A 23507-nucleotide genomic window follows, 5' to 3' on the forward strand; every position below is an offset into this window, starting at 1 on the left:
TCTCAGAATATACAACATCATGTTTATTATTTCTATTAAAATTGCATAGCATATTCATGTTTTCAAATTTAATTCAAACAAAATCAAATTGCATATTAAATAAAAAAAAATAATACATATATAACCAATTTATTGAAAAGGATACAAATTCATTTTATTCCAAATCGAAAAAAGAAATATATTTAATGGTATTATTTTTTTTTTCATCATATTCTTTAACAAATGTTAATACGCCTTTTTTATTTAAACAATAAAATATTTTAACTTTTATAAATAATAATTGAAGACGGAATATTATAACCCTGTTATAATAGAGAATTCCATCATATAGAAAATTTATTTTATGTTTTATTATAAAATATGAAATGGAGCCTTAACCTGGATCCCTTTTATAAAAATTAATTATATTAATAGACAAATTTACTATTTAGCATTTTTTGAATTCGACTTCAAATATAAGTTAATTAAATTTATAATTCTATGAAATCGCGCTTTCTTTTATAAACAAAAAAAATCAGCAAAAAAAATAAATTAATAAATGGTACAGGATCAGCCTGCATAATCTTGTATATATTTAATGATGGAGATTTTTCCCCATAAACGGAATTTATAGATTTTTTAGTATTCTTTTTTTGATTAGATGATTTTATAATTATTTGTATTTGTTTTTTTCCTCCAATTGAATTTATAACCTTTTTCATGTTTGTTTTTTTCTTTAATTCTTTTCTCCATCCAGATGACAAATACTAACATAAATTATGAAAAAATATAATGTTTTATGAGGAAATACTTTAAAAATAGTACACATCATAATTTTCTTTTATTTACCTTGTGCAGAATAGTTAAAGTAATTGGTATTAGAATAACTATAATTGACAATCCAATTTTTTTGTATTTTTTTAATACATATTCACCACCTATTTCTGTTATTACATTTCCTTTTAATTCGGTTCCTATATTTTCTTTCTTAACCACTGGACTTGTCACTGGTTTTTTAGGTCCTTCTTGATTGGTTCGATCAGAATTTTGGTTTCCAGACGTGCCCTGAGACGATTGAAATGGGGTAGTTTGTTCCTTAGGATCTGGCGACGGTGATGAAATGTGTGGCGTTCCTGATGGAGTTTGAGATGTATGTTTTTGAGGCGTTGGTGAGCCATTAGGTGTGGGATTTTGTTCACTACCTGGTCCAGATTCTGAATCTCTTGATCCATCTTGACTTTTTTGATCATCTTGCCCACCTTGTTCACCACCTCCATTTAATGGATTATTATCTGTACTTCCTTTATCATCACCTGTATCTCCTCCTTGATTACCTGTGTCACTACCTGATCCATCACTTGTACCTTCTTGACTTGTATTTTCACCTCCTTGGGTACCATTAGATATTTGACCATCTGGTACATCACCTTGTACACTCTTTGTATCTTTTGTTCCACCACCTGAACTTTCTTGACCATTTTGTACACTACTTTGTCCACCATCTGTTTCATTGCCTGGCCCTCCTGTTCCAAGAGCTGCACCTCCTTTGTTGGAATTTTCATTTCCTGTTCCGTCACTTGGGATTCCTGATTTAGAATCTGCAATTTGTTTTGTTGTGACACTATTTGAACCTTTTTTTCCACTTTCTTCAATATTTGCATTATCTTTAGTGTTTCCTGTTCCAGAATCTATACCTTTTGATGTATTGGGTCCATTTTTTTGCACGCTTTGTGTAGTGCCCTCCACATTCCCTTTATTTTCAGAGCCCGCTGCTTGGCTTGATGCTTGGGGTCTTGGTGGGTCCGTTTTTTTTTTTTGGGAATAACATTTTTTTTTAGGGATTTTATATTGTTTAAAACTTCTCACCGCGTTCATCTCTTCTTCATTTGGTTTTGTAAGTTTTTTTAAATTAGTTTCTAAATTATTGTTTGAACTATTTTCCTTAATAGCAGAAACTCTAAAATCATCATATATACCTTTTAATTTATTCAATAAACGAAGATATGAGTCGCATTCAGAAATGCTTAAATAAAGGCTTCTATATTGAGTAAGGCAATTTTTAGAATATTTAGAAAGATTATTACTTCCAGCACCGTTATTTTTATAATCTCCAATTGTTTTACATATTCTATTAAGTAATTTATAAAATTCGGCCATATACCTAAGATTAGCTTCTTTCAAATCCTTTATACTATCAAAAAATTCCCAATACTTCAATTTTACTTTATGATCCTTTAAATATTTCTCATAAGCACTATTTAAAGTAATAGTATCAATATAACGTGTTTTAACCTTTTTGGGGTTGCTTTTGTCGTGTATCCTAAATAATATATTACTTATCCACATCAATAAGCATTCATCATACGTATTATAATCAGTTTGTCTTATTGATTTTTTGAATTCCATATATATATATACGGTCAAAGCATTAATACGTTCTCCATTTGTTTTACAATCATCATTATAGCAATAACTTTTGATGGGTATTTCTTTGTTAATTTTCGTCGTATCGACATCTTTACCTTTAAAATAACTATCACCTTTGAGAAGTATCTTACACTAAGAAAATATTTATAAAAATATGCATTAATTCAAAATTTATTCAAATAAAATTTAATATTATTTAAATGTAAATTAAACATAGTAAAATTAAGGATAGATATGTTTTATTTTAAAATAAAGTTATTTACCATTTTTAGTGTTTGTCCATAGGATTGTAAGTTCGTTTTTAAATTGTAGATTGGCATCATATTGTTTTTACATAAAACTTATATACTACGCCAAAAAATTTATCCAATTATTTGCCTTGATATGTGAATTTTTCAGTAGTTAAACACACTATTAGCATTTTTCTCAATAATAATATTAATTTAAAATTAATATACAACAATATAATAAAATAAAACATATATTCACTTTTACTACAATTTAGATAAGTATCCTTATTTTGTGATTTGTTCGAAACATTTTTATCATATGCGAAATATCGCTATTCTTAATAATATTTGTAATGGCTTCATTGTATTATTTTGTGTAACATTTTAATAAGTTTAAATAAAACACATTTTCTAATTATTATACGTTATTACATTAGAGAACTATCCATTTTCTTGATTTATAGTAAAAGCATAACCAATTTATATTATTATAAATATATAAAGAATTAAAAATGTATTATTACTATAATTGTTAAAAATGTATTTGTATCTCATTATTTGAATGTCATGTATTGATATGTGTTATTATTCAATTTGAAATATTACACTTTTTTATATAATTTCTAACAAGTATAAAACACTATTTGTATTTAAATTTAATATTATTTCCTTTTCTAAATAAATGAAATATAATATGATTATTTATCTTAATCAATAGTTTTGAGTGTATATAGTATCTAATTTTTAAAATTAAAAAAGAATAATATACAAATATATTGATTGAGCTATTACAATTAAAATGAATATGAATATAAATTAGTTTTTGGGTAATAGTTATTATATATAAAATGTATATTATTCTTTTCATTCTTATTATCTATTTAATATATAAATGATAATAAATGTATTTTAAGCAATAAAGAAAATAAATATAATTGTTTTCGTATAACTTAATTTTAAAATTCTATTAATATTTTGGTTAGAATAATTAATTAATTTGAGAATCAATATAATATGATCTACCATTTTAAGTACACATTTATACTTATAATCTAAACATATATTATGTGTTATATTTTTTATAATAAAACGTTATTTGTTTATATAATAAAATAGATGCATTTATAACGAGCATTATGGAATTATTATTATATTAATTGATAACTTTAATGTCATAGCACCATAATAAAATATACTTAGCAACAAAATGTAGTATTTTATTTGATTTATTATGCATACAATTATAATCTTATCATACCTTTAAGAGCATATTTAACTAATTTATACCCATATAGTGCATCAAATAAACATAATATATTGTTCATATTTAGTAGCATACTAATCCATTATTGTTACTATTACTGCTACTAATATACCACTGTACACTACAATGAAGTAATTAATGCACTCAAGAGAAATACTTTAAACCAATTAATAGTTTTCTTTGCTTCATTGTTTTAAAGTGAAACATTTTAGAGCATATATTATTTCGTCATACTACTATATTTAAAATATAAATTTATAAGTTTGTGCATATATAATAGCCTAGTATAAATATTATTGTTCAAATAAAATTAATTATTATGTGCTTTTTCGATAAAATTAATATTTAATTATATGAATTTTTTACAATAAAAAATAATATTTCAATATTATTTGTAGAATATTTACTATATTATATGTATAAGCATATAATAATAACCCTATTTCTATATACCTAATTTTTTTAATTATCATAAAAATTATTAGAACAAAATATATATCAAGTTTTATTAATATTTTATATTTTATTTTTTAACTATTCTAAATATAATATATTTATACCTCAAAAATATAAATTTTAAAAATTAATAGTGAGTAATATGTTATTATGCTGTATGGTAAATAAATTAAAGTGTATAAATAAACTTCTATTAATACTAATTAATTTTAATAAAATGTAAAGTAATAAGATAAAGCGAAAATATTATATATTGTTAAAATTTAATAAAATATTATACATATATTTATAATATAATTTTATTGTATTATTAAAAATGTTAGATGCATAAATGCCTTTTATAGATAATGCTGCATTGTCGAATCTCGATCGATATTTAATGAATCCATATTTTATGATTACCTATTATATATTAGTATTATGTTTAAATAATATTAAACATATGCATATTAACCTGAAGGTATATTATAATGCAGATAAATGTTCCAAATGAGTTTTATTATTACAGTTTATTTGGTATAATATAATTTAAATCGAAATAATAGTGATACAAATAAAGAAACATACTATGTTACTCATGGTTCAACATAGCTATTGGTTAACACGTCTTGTATAATATATAATAAGGGTTCTTATATATAGCTAGCCAAAAATTAGAAATAAATTATAAAATGTGAAGTTATAATATTGCCACATGTAATATATACGATCGAATTCGATGAAGGTATTGTAACTTATGTAAAATATATTATTCGATCCCTTTCATATTAATGGATATGCCCCCTTTTTTGGTCCATATTTAGACATTATCTCGAGAATAAACATATGGGAATGGTAAATATATTTTATCAACATTTACAAACCCCAAATATTATCAAACTATAAAAAATTATATTATAATATACTCAGAATCCTAGCTCAAAACACAGATACAGTGAACAAAACAATAACCCATAATGCATAACCTTGCCCCATAAAACATAAACACCTCGGTATCAAGAATATTAGAATCGAAAAAAAATTAATTATATATATTTATTGATTTTACAACTTTATGTTTCATTATTTATTTCTACTTTTTTAATCATTTTTATATAAACAATAAATATTTGTGAATAACTTAAAATATTTTGGCTAATTGTACATATAACATATAATAATATTTTCTATAAATTCACACTTTTTTATTATTCTTCAATTAACGAGATATATTTTTATATTTTACTTAATGAGTTCTTAAATGTTGCAAGGTGATACTTATAAAGTTAATTATTATTTTGTAGTATTACAAAAAAGAGAACAAAATTCTAGGTTGGCATTTACAAAGTAATACCCCAAAATATATTAATAAAATGAATCTACAGCGTCGCACTCAAATTTGAGTATTTAAAGCCAAATTTTATATAAAATAATAAAGAAAACATAAGTTATAAGACAGAATATACATTAAATATGCATATAAAATATAAACATATGTATATAATATACAGTTATCCGCATGCAAATAATAAATACTATGATTATAGCAAATGAATCAATCTTATTTCAATTATTAATTATTTTCGGAATATTTTTTCACAAATTATAAACAATAATGTAAATAAGCCAAAATATATTTCATGCAAGTAAATGTATTAGTTTTCTATTAGCAATGTATTTATTATAAATTGTATTTATTATTACATTTATACACTCAGCCATAAACTTAAAATATTAATACATAAATATAGAAATGGAGAGCCTAATCATATATCTAACCATAATAAGTAATCAAACCACAACAACATGGTTTTCGCTTGCCCTTTTTATTTCTGATATGTTTGTAATAATAAAATTCATCTTTATCATCATTATAATCCTTGTTATTGTTATTATTTAATTGGGTTTCTCGTTGAGATTCTATAACATTTTTTTTGCTACTTCTCTTTATTTTTTTGATAGCACGAATTATTCTACTTCTTAAGTCAGATGTCTTAAATCGATCATTCTAGAAATAAATATAATAATATATATGCAACAGCATGTAAATAAACACTATTATATAATTTTCTATATACTAGTTTATATTTTGTTTTGGCAACTTTCTGTTCCGAGCAATCTATTGATACAGCCAAAATGACATACAAAACGATACAAACTAAACTAAATATCCTTTTATTCGTTTTTTTATTTATAAAAAGTTTTTCCACAAAGCAATACACTTTAAATAATATATGATTTATTCTTTTTATCTTCCTTTTTATATATTATTGTTGTAAAATAATAATGATATTATTTAATATTAAATTATTAGCAATATTCTCTTATACAATTTGTATAAGTTTGATTAATATAAACAAATTATTTGATATTTATGAAAGTATATTATAATAGAATTGTATGCTACTGCTATTTTAAACCATCCAAAAAAATATAATCCTGCAATTATAAGTTAACAATGTTTAATATTTTATTTTTACTTTAATATAAATAATAAAAAAAATAAATAATATAGTTTATTTTAAATGCATACAAAATATATATAACAATTTATTATAAATACATAAAAATGTATATATTTGTTCTGAATATTTTTGTTTAACTAAACAGTTATATTTAATATAACAAAATTAATTTTAATATTTAAAATATAAATAAAATAATGCACTAATTTATATGTATGTCTCATCATATAAATATATAATAACTACTATCATCAGAGATATAGATATACAATTTCGAAAAATTATATTTATGTTTTTTTCAAATAACAATCAATACTTGTACAGAATGCATTATTTTAATTATAAGAAAATAAGTTTGTACAATAGATTTAATCTAAATTTATTTTTGCATGTTTTTATTTTAAATTATTTATTTTCTATAGGTAAAAACAACAATTTTTTTCTGTTACATATAAATAAAATATATATATGTGATTCCACATGCAATGAGACGTTTTATAAATTTTAAATTGAGTTTAATCAATTATAAAAATATAAAACTTACGTATTCATAATGTTATATATTAAAAATATCGTTTATATAATATAATCAAAATTATTTATTTTAAATATTATAATATTAATGAAATTATAAATCATAAAAATTTTGATATTCATTATTTATGAAATCTTCTTCTATTGACGCCGTTTTATGATTAAATTATTTAAATAAAAAATATATTAAACTTATAAATATGATAAAATAATAAATTTTGCTATTTAAATAATAATTTGTATTTTTTTAAAATAAATATTTCTTTTTTATACTTTATTGGATAAAATTATTTGCTTCTACTTTAATAATATTTATGCTATTTTTCGAGCTATTAATTTTTAATTAAAAAAAATACTAATATAAATTTTAATATTTTCTTTTTAAAGTTCAAAATGAATAAATTTTATATTCAAACCGCTTTATTTATTTTAAGCATTTTCGCATATGCAAATAATGGAGCCCTTGCAGCTGAACCTGCTCCAGGAGAAGATATAAAAGATCAACCATTAAGTCCTTATGCTACGTAAGAAAATGCAACAATATATACATATTACATATTTCATTATGACCATATTAAATATCCATTTGTACAAAAATGTTATAATATAAATACAATAACTTTATTTTTGTATACATTAAAAATATGTTCATTTTTCTCAATGACAGTTCAGAAGAAATATATGAAAAAAACAAACACTTATTATGTAAATTCCCTGAAAAAGCTATAAAAGTGGGCAATATTATGAACGATGCTGTAAAATATTTAGAATACTATGCTACAACCAAAGATGGTTATGAACCATATTTACAAAATCCTACTGATAGTATATCTTATTATATAAAAAAATTTGACGACGAGACAAATATTATAAAAGCTCATTTAAATATTTATGATTCCAGTCAGGTATCAATTAATGAACAATGTTAAATATATTAGCCAAATTAAAAAATTATTATAATTTATATACATATATTTCTCTTTGTTTCCATTAGTATAATGCCATAATAAACAGGATATGGAATCCCAATGCCCCCAATATTTACAATAAAGGCGCTGCTAAAAGTATACAAAACATAATCAATTAGTCAAATTGGCATAATACCGTTACTACTTATTCGACATTTCATGATTTATTGTTGCTATTGTTATATGATACTATTTATTGTTTTTCATATCTTCAAATTCATAATATTTTATTTTACATAATGCAAAATTATTTTTTTTTTGAATAGTTCTCCAAGTGTACAATCCAAATTTAATGTTTATTCGCCAAATTTGCGAAAAAGATTCTAAAGGCTATCAGAAGTATTTTTATGCTTTCGTTTCAAAGACTGAAGTAAGGAAACCTTTCCTTTTCTGTTTCATTATAAATCGTATTTCTCATATTATTTACAATAATTTATGCAATATATTTTTATTAATTTTGTAGATATCAAAGGACAAAACTATAATTATCATGACTTCAGCAAATGTAAATGATAGGAACCATGCCAATATAGAATATAACAACCCAATATTAGATTTTGCAGGTTTATACAAAATTTTCTTACAACCTAAAAATGATATTACAGATAAAAACTATGTAAGAATATATGTGAACTTAGCTGGATACATCATTGAAAAAAAAGGCGATAATCTTGAAATCACCTATATCGAATCTGTAAGCGATATACCAATTTTAATAATATAATAATTTATTTCACAATTGTTAAAAAAATACCGTTTTAACGAAATATACATATTTATAATATATGCTATATTTTGAAAATTTTTAACGTTTTACATATTTATCCATTTATGTTTTTTTTCTTAGATTCAGGGACATTCTTCCTTTTAACAAAAATGCATTATTGGAAAAGCTTTAGATTATTTTTTCCTTCATATATATTTTTAAGAACCATAAAATTAGAAGATTTATGTTAATAATACGATTTATTTTCATTATAATAATGTTTTGTGTATATAATTTGTTTATGTCGTTTAATATTAAGATGTATCTATATGTATTAATTCATGAAAACTACAATCGTAAGTATTATAATTTATAAAAAGTATTTATTTATGCCATATTTTCATATTATTATGATAATTCACTTTTTGTACTCAAAATCGATAAGTTGTGTTTGTCTTTTACTATTTCTGTGATTTTAGCTATTCTTTCAAACAAAATAACGTTCATTGAAAATTAATTACTTCCAAATAAGACATGTATTAATTATATCAATTTATGCCATCTAAATAAGCTATTAATGGTTCGTTTTCATCTTTCGTTTTTTGACTCTTAAATTGTGTCTTTAACTCTTTCTCCATTTATCCAGTTTTTTAAAATATAAAATCGCATATTTCAAATTGGATCCTTAACATATATGTAACAATGATATATTTTATGGTATTGATTTATTATTCATTCAATAAAACAAATATTTGTATATAATTTTTATTGAATATTTATAGAAAACAATTGTATGTGGCATATAATAGGAATTTAAAATGCATATTTTACATTTTAGAAAAATTGTAGCATTTTTTCAATAATAAATAATTCATTTATAATAAAAATATTTTTTAAAAAGTCTTTATATATTATTAAATACTGTTATTAATAGAGTTTTGGAAAAAAAATAATAATCAGACATTAATAATCCTTGAAAATGCAATCTTTATATATATTATGAAAATAAAAAATTATAATTTTATATTCAACTATTACATAAAAATAATATTTTATTTATCTCATTGAGCATAATCATTTATATCAATAAACAAATTTATTTATTATTATTGTTACATATTAACATTTACTTTAAATATAGTACCATAAACATCTGAACTTTGGTTATTTTACAAAAAATATAAGTTAATTAAATTTATAATTCCAAAAAATCGAATTTTATTTTATAGACAAAAAAATTTAACAAAAAAAATAAATTAATAAATGGTATAGGATATGCTTGCATATGTTTGTATATATATAACCTAATATAAATATTATTAGTTCAAATAAAATATATTATTATGTACCTTTTCGATAAAAATGATATTTATTACATAAGATTTCACATTAAATAATATTTCAATATTCGTTATTTGTAGAATATTTTACTATTTTATATCTATAGTGTATGCTTCATATATTACTAAAAATGTTAGATGCATAAAATGCATTTTATAGATATCGTTGTATTGTCGAATATCGACCAATATTTTATGATTACTTATTATATATTGGTAATATGCTTAATTAATATTAAAAATATGCCCATTACCCTGAAGGTATATTATATTGTAGACAATTATCCCAATTGAGTCTAATTATAATTTATATCCTCATATATATGATTACTATTTAGTTTGGCTGAAATGTTGTATTTAAATCAAAATAATAAAAAATATATTTAACCCAAAACATAGATTTCATAGAACAAAACTATAACCCATAGTATAGGGCCCTTACCCCAAATATGAATTCCCCCAAACACACTCTAAATCTGAACCCAAATCTCCAATATAGCTTATAATTTTATTAATAAATTTGTTTAAATTAAGTTTATTTAAAATAATTACAAATATTAACTAAAAATGAGTAAGTTCAAAGTTCATTAATATATAATATATATGCATAAATATAAGGATACATGAGTTTTTGACAAACATTAAACAAAGATAAATTCATTATATAACATGAATATATATTAAATTAAAAAATGTATAATAACAAAAAAAACAATTAAATCAAATTTCATTATTCTATAGAACATAAAAGTATAATTTTTATGCCATAAAATATTAAATATATTATTTTTAATCATCGAAACAAGTATAATAAAACATAATAATAAAGAGTAGTTATTTTAATATTAATGATAGGCTTTTCTTTTTATTTCCAATTTAACGATTTTTCGTATGTTCTTAATTATGGAATATAAATACGGTACAAGTAGTAATAATAGTACCGTCCCTCCTGTTGATACTATTATTAAAAAGCCTGCTGCATACAAAACTGTCTTCTTAATTGTTTTCCCCGATAATTTAATTATATCTTTATCAATTTTGAATCTCTTATAGCCATTAGCTGATGTAATTTTATTATATATATATTCAAAATGATTGTGTTCAGTTTCCAAAACATTTTCATAATTTTTCAATTGTTTAATGTATTCTTGTTCTGATATTGAACTATTTTCATATTTGTTTATTATTCTTTTATCTTGTGTCGGATGTATTTCTAATTCACCATTCCTCATATTATCAAGCTCTTTTTGTGCTTCTTCTAATTCTTTTTGAACTTTATAAAATAATTTTTTCGTTCTCCCATTTATATTATTTAAATTGGGTAATGTATTACTTTCTTTGCGTTTCCTTATATGTGAATCTATGATATTTAGAAGGTTTGTTATTTCTTCGTCATCATCGCTACAGTCACTAAATTGATTTATAAGACTCACGGTTGATTGATAATAATTATTTAAATCGAATTGATTGTCGCTATCTCCTAATATTCTATTATTTTTAAAATTTATTATATTCCTTTCAAGGCATTTGTTTGCCTCGTTTATAAAGTGTAATTCCTGCAAATAAATGAAATATTTATAATATATATAATTAATTTTAATTGTTTCTTTAAATTAACATAAGTTTCTTACCAATACATGAAACAATAATATAAGGTCAATGCAAGACAAAATATACACGAAAACTATAATAAAACATTATTAATAATAAAAGAAAATAGTATATAGCTTACATTTTTGGCATATTCAAAAAAACAAATAATAATTGAAAAAGACGCATATTTTAAAATTCTGATTTTCATTTCAACATTATCTATTAAATAAATGAAGTAATATAAGTAGTTCGAAATAATAATGATAGCTTCATATTTATTCATAAATTTTAGAAAAAAAAACTAATAAATCTTACTATTTTTGAATAAATAAATAAATATATATATATAAAACTATGATATTTATTTCATTTACTAATTTTTTTCATTTTCAATAGAATTAATTTATGTCACCGTTGCAAAAAATTTCGTTATATTCATTAAAAGTATTTATGGATAAAAATATTATATTTTTTTCAATTAAATATAAATTTTCCCTAAAAATACAATATTTTTAATATTTTAGTTATAAAAAAATATATGTATATAATAATTTCCCTAAAATTTATTTTTTTGAAATTTGTTATACAAACTGTTTTTTAATATAATTTATAATATATTGGTATATTTATTGATACGGTTGTATATTTATAAACTTATATTTTTCTATTATTGTTTACACACGATTAAATTAATAAATGACAATTAAAATAATAAAATATTAGATACATATATTTTATATATGAACAAGTGTAAACATATAATGAAAGTATTAAGAAAGCATCGCTATTATCACATTTAATGGTTTCTAATTTACTATAGTTTCAAATGAATCATATTATAATTAGCATTCAGCCTCATATATAATGCTATTATTACAATTCTGTTGGGGTAATATAATTTAAATTAAAATAATTGTGATACAATTATAAGTTTTATTAAATAAAACCTTTAATCAAATAAGAAACTCATTACATATTGTGCTATTCATGATTCAATATAACACTGGGTTGACAAGTCTTATATAATAGACAATTGTTATATAGTAAATATATGTATTAATATATGCAATATAAATATTTGATTTTAATCATATTAAACCGGCATTCATACTCAATTGTATATATTGTAACTTATGAAAAACTGCTACGCGGCCCCTTTCATATTAATGGAAGTACCCCTTTTTTGCTGCATATTTAGACTTTGAACTTCATCGCGAGATTAAACATACGGGATGGTACATATATTTAATTAGTATTCAAAAACCAATAAATGTGATCAAATTATAAAAAATTAAATAAAGATATAACCCAACACCCCGAGAAAAAGAATAAACCTTTAAGTTTATTGCCTGATTATGCAACGGGCTTTTCTGCATTAATAATCAAATAAAAAACATATTTTTAACAATATCCTCAATAAGTTACATAAATTGTGTTTTGGCATTTTACAATTTCCTTATAATAACAAAATGATACAAAATATCCTAAGTATGAACAATGAAAAAATAACCTGCCAAATGTGGGAAGGACATTAAAAGTTTATATAAAAAATAAATAATTTGTATGATTATAACATTTTTTATTAACATTAGGTAAATGCCTATAATATACACATATAAAACAAACCATATTAAAAATAGCATATGGAGAAGCATGCTATATATTGTGTTCAGGTTAATGCTTTTTTAATTATAATTTTTGTATGCAATATAACTTATTACATTTCAAAGTTAATTTTATTAAATTTAATATCTTTAAGTCCCAATGCTAATAACGCGATCATGCATATATATATATATATATGCAATGATGCATATAAATGGCTACCCATACACAAAAGGTATTTGTTTGTTAATTGGTAAAAATATGTAGTAGTGTGTTAAACGAAAAGTGGAATACCAAATAAAAATAATGTCATTATAATTATATTTTAAAGAATATAATATAAAAGTAAAACAATATTAAAGCTTAGTAAATTATATTGACCATATATGATGACATATGTAATATATGACAAAGTATAATACAACGGAAATTTGTTTTTATGGTTTCTGATGATTTTACAAAATTTTTGTAAAAATACATATGTTTAATGAAAAAATATTCACCCATAAAAAACTTAAGTACACACCCAAATTAAAAAGTATAAATATGTTAGTTTTCTTAGCAGAAACAACTTATATATATTGTGAATATTTAATCATATTTAAATGAAGCTTTTCATAATATCGTTAGTATTTCTCAGTTAAGCAAAAAAGGATGGCCTATTCACATGTTTTGTGGCCTTTATGCAATAAAACTACTCCCCGAAAAAAAAATTTTTTAAAGGTTTTGTTTTTTTGTAAAATGGAATTTCAGTATTAGATACATTGGGCTCATATATGTAGTATTTATTTCATGGAATTTTTTTGTAATTCTCAAAGTTTAAAACATCAGTAATATGAGGTTATTTATTATATAAACCTCTTTCGTGATTTTAAAAGAATACGACAGTATTGATGGCATATAACATATAATGTATCTTAATATACTAAATTATTGAAATTTTATTATTTCTTTATAATAATAAATGATGTCACAATGCCAATTCGTAAATAACTATACACAAAATATTTTACTTGGTAGGAATTTGAATAATGTGTAAGCATACCCGCGAATAGTTTACATATGTTGTAACATATTATTGTTTATTAATACGCTACATAATTTTATTGCGTTTTTAAGAAATAAATAAAAAATATATAACATCTTTAAATAACTTAAATATTCTTCTTTATAAAATACAAATTAAATCACTTTTATTTGTTTTTTATGTGTACATCCATTGGGTATGTCTTAATATGGATATGTACAAAACATACACATACTATTTTGGTCCTCTTTGCTAAACTGCATATGTGGCAATATTTTATATATTATTCAAAACCGCTTTTTATTTATTTCATTACATATTTATAGTAAATAAAAATATGAATTCTATATAGCTTTTAAAATTAAAAAAGATAATTAAAATCAGGATAAAGGATTAATTTTTATAATTGATACTTATACATATTTTTTGTAGTGATGTTTAAGTAATAAAATAAAAATATAAGCAAAAAATAGCAAAATATGGTTAAAATATCACTATACTATACTTTTAATTTATATATGTATTTTTATTTGACTTCGTTTGATATATATTCATTTATTTACTATAATTTTTTTAACAATCAATGCATTTGATTATACCAAATTAAATTCTTTCTTTTTTATATTCATCAATTAAAGAAAATATAATATGAACTTTCACAAATTAAAAACATTTATATTGCATTTATGTAAAAGCAATTAATAAGCATACAGAATAAGCATATATATTTTTTTTTTGTTATGCAAAATTGAACTTTGATTTGCATTCCCCTTCTTTTATTATACCTCTTAATATGACTCATAGTGAATATGATCGCTTTTATACTTATGAGGTTTTCATTCCCATATATATCTAATAATCCCTCCTTTATTTGTTTATAAATAAATAACAACTATTTGTGTCACTCCCCAACTTATGAATATATAATGAAAGATAAAATAGTCAACGTGCTTATGTATAATATATTTTTTAATATATGTGTATATATGTGTATCACATTTGTCAGTACATACCCATTCATAAAAAAATACATATATCAATTATAGGATATGTAAAAACAAAATCCACACTTTAAACCCCTCACACACATAAGAACGGGAGCATCCCAAAAATAATATAAAAAATTGGGGTGTATAAAAATATAGTCTTGTTATGCGTTATTTCATATATGTTAACTAGTAAGGGAAACCTATGTGTGTACCCATATTTTGCGTTTCAAGCAAATACAATTTTAAAAAACAAATTAGACTCAATAAAATTTGCATAATTTCATTTCGGAAGATGCAGGCACTTCACAACGAAAATAATTCGAAATAACAAAAAACGAAAAAGAAAACAATCCAGTTTTTCTCATTCTTTAGTAAAATATAAAATGTAAATATACACATTGAAAATCAAGGGCAATATGCCATAATGATTTTAAAATAAATTAAAAATGTTTGCTACTTGGCGAAGAAACACTTTTATATGACAAAATTGATAAAATCGAATATCATAAAAGCTTATTTAATGGTTGTATAAATAGTAATATTATCATTGCAATTAGCATTTTGATTAATCATCCTATTTTTGAAGGTTTATTATCGAAAGAAATTCACTGTTTCAAGATACTTACTTTGAAAACACCCAATCGTATTGTAATAAATTGCAAAGGGAAAGTAATAATAAGTAAATTATTATATTAATAAATAAGAAGAAATTACATTTGCATAATAAAAAATAACAGTAAAAGGAAAAAGTTCCATATATTTTATATATAATTGTATTTCTATTTAAGCAAAATTATATAGGAAGAGAAATATTATTCCAATCTTATATTTCGATAAACATGCTGTAATAAATAGTAAAATTACACAAGTTAGTAAAATTAATAACCCATGGTCCTTCTCATTATTATTTTTTGTGAAATATAAATATAAAATGTATAACAATTCGAAAAATGCTCAATATATAATATATTTATAAAAAAAAAGCAAGCTTTAAGGAAGCAGTTGGCATAAATAATTTTTTATCTGCACCAAATAAATACATTTGGAACATACGAAGAATGAACGAAAATTAAAGTATGAATGAGAATAACTTGTTTCTTAAATGGAATACCGACGATAATTCCCTTAAAAAAAGAAGCATACGTGAAAAAATGTAAGTATGCTTATAATATTAGCGTAAATAAAATTGCAAACATAGTAAAACCCCAAATATAAATAAAAATTCCTATATAAATCCGAATGCCCATATATGTACCAATACTAATATAGGTAAAAATTCCTATATAAATCCGAATGCCCATATAAGTTCCAATACTAATATATATAAAAATCCTTATATAAATATAAATGACGATATATACATAAGTGATAATATAAATAAAAACACTTATGTAAATCCAGAGAATTATTTAATATATAATACATGCATATATTCAAAAATAATAAAAAAAACAAAATATTATACAAGTTTCAATAAAATTTCAAGTATAAGTGTTTATTTAACAAGCAGCTTATAGAAGGAATATTTTATTTTGTTGAGGATACATATTTAATCGCCAATTTATATGCATCCCATATTCTATGAGAACATCGCTGAGGTTGCGTAATTTGCATCCATGTATTTAATTAATACTGCATGTAGAAATATAAAGCATGTTGAGAACATCAATAGCACGGTAGATAACTATGTATCCACGAAATTTTATGCGCATATCAATATTTGGATATATTTTTTTTTTTTGTGAAGTACGCAATACCACTATAAAAGGAAAATTTTATGAATTTTTTTTATAATATTAAAGTGTAATCACCAAAATAATATTATAAATAAATGTAAATAATTAAATGACAAATATACATATGTTATAAGTGTATATCATGCAAAAAGAATAAATCAAAATATCTTCGAGCATACCAGTATTTATGTGAGAATACAGATTGAACCCCATAATGGCCCCATAAAGACATTAAAAAAATTAATAAGCTCACCAGAATACCAAAAAAAAATTAACTAAAAATAAAAAAAATAACTAAATTTTTGTTAAAAGTTGGAAAAAAGCTAGTCTTAAACACAAAAAATAATTCTCAAATTATTGTATTCATAAATAATATTAAAAAAATAATATCAAAAATATATTTAAAATATATTTAAATTATTTTTTTAATTATTTAAATTAAAATTTATATAAAATTAAAAAAATTATATTTATTTTATGATATTTACTTATATCTTAAAGATTATATAATTAATACTAATTTATACTAATTTACACCCAAACCCCCAAAAAATGCGTAATAAAAATACTTACACAAAAGTATTAAAAAAACATACTTATAAAAACAAAAAATATTATATATGTTTTACACCAACATTTTTTACATTAACTTTTTTATTTGGTTTAAAAATTTTGAAATATTTTCAAAAAAACCTTCATTGTATGGCTTAAATTCACCAAAATTTTTTGACTGGAATTTAAGTATTCATGCGTTTACCCCATTCTATATTATGTTATGTACATAATACATATATTACACGTATAACCATTTGGTTTTCACATATATCGACTATATATTACGTTCTACATTATTATACCTTTATACTCTAAAGCTTGTGCTATACTAAATAACAATTTAATTGTTTTAGTTACCATATTGTTTATAAAATAAACTAAAATTAATTTTATTCATAAAATAGAGCATAATACACCTATTTTTTACATTATATACCCCCATATAATTTTGTATAGCATACTATGCATACACATTTTATAATATTCCATATATAAGTTTAACTGTTTATATTTTTTTGACATTGTGTTGCAACATTTACGCTTCACAAAATAATTGTCTAACAATTATTTATTTTTTCATAATAATTTATTATAAGCATATGCTTATGAGACATATTTAATTATTTATTAACCACTTAAAAAATATACGATAGCACTCGAGGGGACGAGTTTACCGTGATTGTTTATTTAAATGGAATCATCATCGATGATTAGCAGTGGTGTACCACTTGCAAAAAATGCATGTGTTATTAGACCCAAAATTAAGGTAAATCTATATATATCCTTAAAAAATAGAAAGAATGGAAAAGCCGGTGCCGCAAAAGTTTCTCACAATTTACAAGCCCATGTCAAAAATCGTATTAAGGAAAGATCACTGTATTATGCTGCTAAGGAAAAATACTATAGAAACAAAGGAAAGAAGTATGATAAGCTTCGTCAAAGTATTGAAGGTGGAGAATCTCATATATTGAAAGAATATTATCATTCACGTAATCGAGTTAAAAGGTGCTCAAGAAAGCATAAAAAGCACAATTATGAAAAATGTTACGTATGTAAAAGTCTTGTACAAAAATATCTTGTATTGGGGAAAAATGCCAATGAAATTGTTGATGGAATTAATGAAAGGGGAAATGGCATTATGCACAATTCTATTTGTGGCATAGGACAAGATTCCAAAATGAACAAATTGACCAATGGAAAAATAGCAAAAGACTATAGTAGAACTAAACAGATTATACCTGCGGCACCAGTTCCAAATTTTAGCATTGCTGAGAATATTAAAAATAATGATATCAGTAAATTATCAAAAAATGAGCCCTTAGATGGTTTGTATATTAACAATGAAAAAGATATGCATTCTTATAATTTATCACATATGGGAAATATTGTACTTTCACACGATCAAAAATTAGGGAATACTTATATTGTATCGGACAAAAATATTATATATGCTCTAGAAAATGGAATAGAAAAAAACGGCATTAACCCTTTATTGGTTAAGTGCGAAAAACGATCTATTGAAAAGCAAAAATGTATAGGAAACGATGACTGCGTAAACATCGAATCTAATGACATATCAACAAAGAAGCATATGTACACAATTTTTACCGATCTAAACATTTCTGAAATGATTGATTTAATGAATAGAAAACCATTGGATGTTACAACTGTTAAAGAAGAACAATTAGAATTAAATAGTGCTTTAGATGAAATAGAACAAAATATATTTTCAAAAAAATCGTGTGATCTATCATTTAATTCAGAAGATTACATAGTAAATAGCAAGGAATGTATGGAATTAGAAAAAAAAAGAAAGTTGACGAAAAACGTTTCAAATTTGGTTAAGCTTCCTGAAGAAAGTGATGTTGATAATAAATCAAATTGCTCATATAAAAGCTCTGGTAGTTCATCGCGTTGTTTTAAAAGAGGGAAAATTACATTAAAAAATCAATCATCGTCGAGTTATTATAATAGTGATAATAATAATAAATTTACACAGGTTGGAAATTTAAAAGAACTGAAGGAAAAAGGTGCAGGATACTCATTTAAGTTATCTAATCAAACAACAACATTGGGAAGTAGTACGGTATCAGGAAAAAGCATATCTTTGGAAACACATCAAAAAGAAAATTTTTATTACAAATACTTAGAGAAAGAGGATTTTAGTGAGGATGAAATAGTTAGTGAGGATGAAATAGTTAGCGAGGATGAATTTGTTAATGAGAATGAAATTGTTAGTGAGGATGAAATTGTTAATGAGGATGAAATAGTTAGTGAGGATGAAATAGTTAGTGAGGATGAAATTGTTAGTGAGGATAAAATTGTTAGTGAGAAAGAAGTTACAAAAGAATTAATTACATCTAAAGCATTTGAGAGTAGTGATGAAGAATATTTACAAAATGAACATTATAATGGAAATGATTTCGGCGACAAATCTGAATTAAGATACCATTATAGCGATGGAAAATTATTTTATGAAAGCTATAAATTAAAAAAAGATAGTAATACAAAAAAATTTGATGATGAAAGACCAGAGGAAGAGACACCTGTAAAAATGACCAAGAGCGATAAAATTATAGAAAATACTAATTCTAATACAAAAAAAGACCATGTGAATAATTTAACACAAAAAGAGCGTCGTGAATTACTTGAATTTTATGAAGAAGCATTACCATCAACATCTTATAGCAATGAAAATTTTGAAAACACATTTAAAGCAAACGACGAGAGCTCAGAGGAAGAACCAGATTATTCAAATATTTTTTGGGGGTCTTTTGATATTAATAAGAAAGATGAAATTAAAGAAAGTTCAGCTATAGAGCCAAAAAATAATAAATTTACTAGTTCCTTTTTCCCATCAAGCTTTTTTAATCCTGATGAACCTATTATTGCTAGTAAATTATTTGGGGTACCCAATACTGAGAATAATAATATAGATACATCTGTAAAACATAAGAACCCATTTGAAATCACAAAAGATAATTTAAATACAAAGAAAATTAATAATAATACAGTAGACAAAACAGATAAACAAATGATTAAAGAAGTAAAGAATGATTCACGTAAAAGAAAAAAAAATATTATATTTGATGAATCGTCACCAGAAAGTATTAAGAAATTTAAATACTCCAATAATTATATGAACATTAATAATGTAATAGAAAAAAATAATGACCAAGCTGCTCACCATGAAGAAGAAAGAAAGCAGAAAATACTTAAAGACACACAACGTGCTAAAATATATGGTTCTATAATTAAAAAAAACTGTAGACTTATGTCTTATGGTCAAAACAAGGATTACAATCATGTACCAAAAGAAAGTAATAAAAAAAGGGTTCGATTTCACGATAAAGTAACAATAATACCTAATTTACCCCACAAAAATAATCATATTAACGTTCCCGATTTAATTAATGAAAACAATAACATACTTAGGTCTTTTGGGCAAAATAAAAATATTAATCATGTAATAGAAAGACAGGGTAAACAAAATATTCCAATTAAATACGAAATTAAATGTAATCCAATGAAATGGGATAATATGAATAATATAACTAATAATAATGCCACAAATAGGTACACGAACTCAGTTAATGATACATGCCCCAATAGAGAAATATATGCCCCTATCCATGAGACACATCAAAATATAAAAATAAATGAAAATAATAATTTGAATTCTTCAAATTCAAGAAAACGGGGACTTAATGAGAAATATACACCACCAAAAAAATATACAAAGAAAATATTGAATAGAAATGTAAATAAAAATGCCATGATAAACCAAAGGACGCCAGAAAAATCCCCTGATGTAAGCGATTCTAACGAAAATGGCCAATCGTATCATAATGACATATTAGAGAAGCATACTTCCTGCTTAATATCGGAACATACACAGAGAAATATCGAAAACCAATCACATGAATTTCAAAAACAAAAAGAAAACGAAATTATAAATCCAAATTTGACGAGAAGACCCATAGTAGAAGCCCCTAAAGCCAAAGAGTATAATTGTAAGGTACTTACAGAATATTGGGATTGGGATAATGAGGAAACCAAAGAATTTTGGAATTGGGATAAGAAAGACGATTTAAATTTTTGGAAAATGGACCAAGAAAGTGCTAAAAAATTTTGGATGTGGGATAAAGAAAGGGATGAAACATGTGAAAATATGTCAAATAACACACCAGATTTAGACGACGAAGAATTAATAGATCTTATACGAGATATGATAGAAGTGCGAAAAAACCTCGACCCAGCAAAAACTGCCCAAATTCTAGAAAAATATAAATATAAATATACACCACCAAAATCAAGCATCAGAGAAGTAGAAATTGTCTATATGCCAACACCACCATATAATAAACCATCATCACCACCTAGTAGTCCGGAACCACCACATTATTACCCACCAACACTATACTATACGCCACCAGAGCCAACGCCAAAAAAAAGCAAAAAAAACAAAAATGCATTGGATAAAGATTCTCAGAATTAAAATAATACCATTAGGGTTCACAAATGAAAAAAAGGACTAATATCTATCAATATAAACTAAATATTGTACAAAATTTTGTGGAGAATAATACAAATGCTAAATCGGAAAATATGGAATTACTTAATTGTATAATTTTCAATAAAAAGTAAGAAATCAGATACGGAATCTGGAAAAAATGTATTAGATAATATATTAAATAATCTAATGCAACATATAAGCTATTTGAATTATCTTTCGAAAGGAATTCCTTAAGACATCTATAGCATTTTAAAAGGTTCACTGATATTAGGCACACTTTGATTTATAAGAAGTATTGTTGCTAAGGAGTGGAGAAAGGGAAAAGTATTGATTACAATGATTACTCATTTCACTAATGACGCATGTAACGCATCCGAAAACAGCAAAGGGATCCATATTAAGAAGAACGATCCCAAGTTGACGTTGTTTTAACATCTATTGTTGAGTAATATTGATATGTTTCTAGAAATTATTATACACAGAAGGGAGTCCTGTGAAAGAATATGGTTTGAACGGTATTTGCAATTATAACAAATTTAGGTTGCATTTAAACTAACATCTAACATATTAATGTCGTGTATTGCATTTACACTTGTTTATTACATTTACATTTGTTGATGACTCGTCACTAATTAAGCTAGCTAAAACTTCTAATCTATGTTCATATGTTGATAATGCATTCCAAAATATACAAAATAAAATAAATATGTATTACATTTGAATTTGTGTATTACATTTGAATTTGTGTATTACATTTGAATTTGTGTATTACATTTGAATTTGTGTATTACATTTGAATTTGTGTATTACATTTGAATTTGTGTATTACATTTGAATATGTGTATTACATTTGAATTTGTGTATTACATTTGAATTTGTGTATTACATTTGAATATGTGTATTACATTTGAATATGTGTATTACATTTGAATTTGTATATTACATTTGAATTTGTGTATTACATTTGAATATGTGTATTACATTTGAATTTGTGTATTACATTTGAATATGTGTATTACATTTGAATATGTATATTACATTTGAATTTGTGTATTACATTTGTCTATGTCTAAGCTAGCGAATATTTATAATGCTTCTATCAATCTATATAATTGCAAAGACCCTAAAACATATTCTG

At 23.1% G+C, this 23507-nt stretch overlaps 4 protein-coding genes across 4 annotated transcripts; 2 read left to right on the forward strand and 2 right to left on the reverse strand.

Annotated features, from left to right (window-relative positions):
- Window positions 1–470: 470 nt before the first annotated feature.
- On the reverse strand, window positions 471–2729 carry PVVCY_0100080 (CIR protein PIR protein; the record flags this gene model as incomplete). The annotated part of the gene is made up of 3 exons (XM_037635014.1): window positions 471–746; window positions 829–2538; window positions 2670–2729. 3 exons carry the CDS (start codon window positions 2727–2729, stop codon window positions 471–473), a joined length of 2046 nt encoding a protein of 681 aa, XP_037490001.1.
- Window positions 2730–7727: 4998 nt separating this feature from the next.
- Window positions 7728–9173, forward strand: PVVCY_0100090 (fam-a protein; the record flags this gene model as incomplete). Its single annotated transcript, XM_008628592.2, has 6 exons — window positions 7728–7858; window positions 8002–8239; window positions 8329–8398; window positions 8569–8672; window positions 8766–8996; window positions 9150–9173. The coding sequence occupies 6 exons, from the start codon at window positions 7728–7730 to the stop codon at window positions 9171–9173; spliced, it is 798 nt and encodes a 265-aa protein (XP_008626814.2).
- Window positions 9174–11193: 2020 nt separating this feature from the next.
- Window positions 11194–12224, reverse strand: PVVCY_0100100 (fam-b protein; the record flags this gene model as incomplete). Its single annotated transcript, XM_037634099.1, has 2 exons — window positions 11194–11904; window positions 12081–12224. The coding sequence occupies 2 exons, from the start codon at window positions 12222–12224 to the stop codon at window positions 11194–11196; spliced, it is 855 nt and encodes a 284-aa protein (XP_037490002.1).
- Window positions 12225–18544: 6320 nt separating this feature from the next.
- On the forward strand, window positions 18545–22351 carry PVVCY_0100110 (conserved rodent malaria protein, unknown function; the record flags this gene model as incomplete). Its single annotated transcript, XM_008628624.2, has 1 exon — window positions 18545–22351. The coding sequence occupies one exon, from the start codon at window positions 18545–18547 to the stop codon at window positions 22349–22351; it is 3807 nt and encodes a 1268-aa protein (XP_008626846.2).
- Window positions 22352–23507: the final 1156 nt, after the last annotated feature.

This window comes from Plasmodium vinckei (genome assembly GCF_900681995.1).
Source record: "Plasmodium vinckei vinckei genome assembly, chromosome: PVVCY_01".
In the NCBI taxonomy this organism is placed as follows: Eukaryota; Apicomplexa; class Aconoidasida; order Haemosporida; family Plasmodiidae; genus Plasmodium; species Plasmodium vinckei.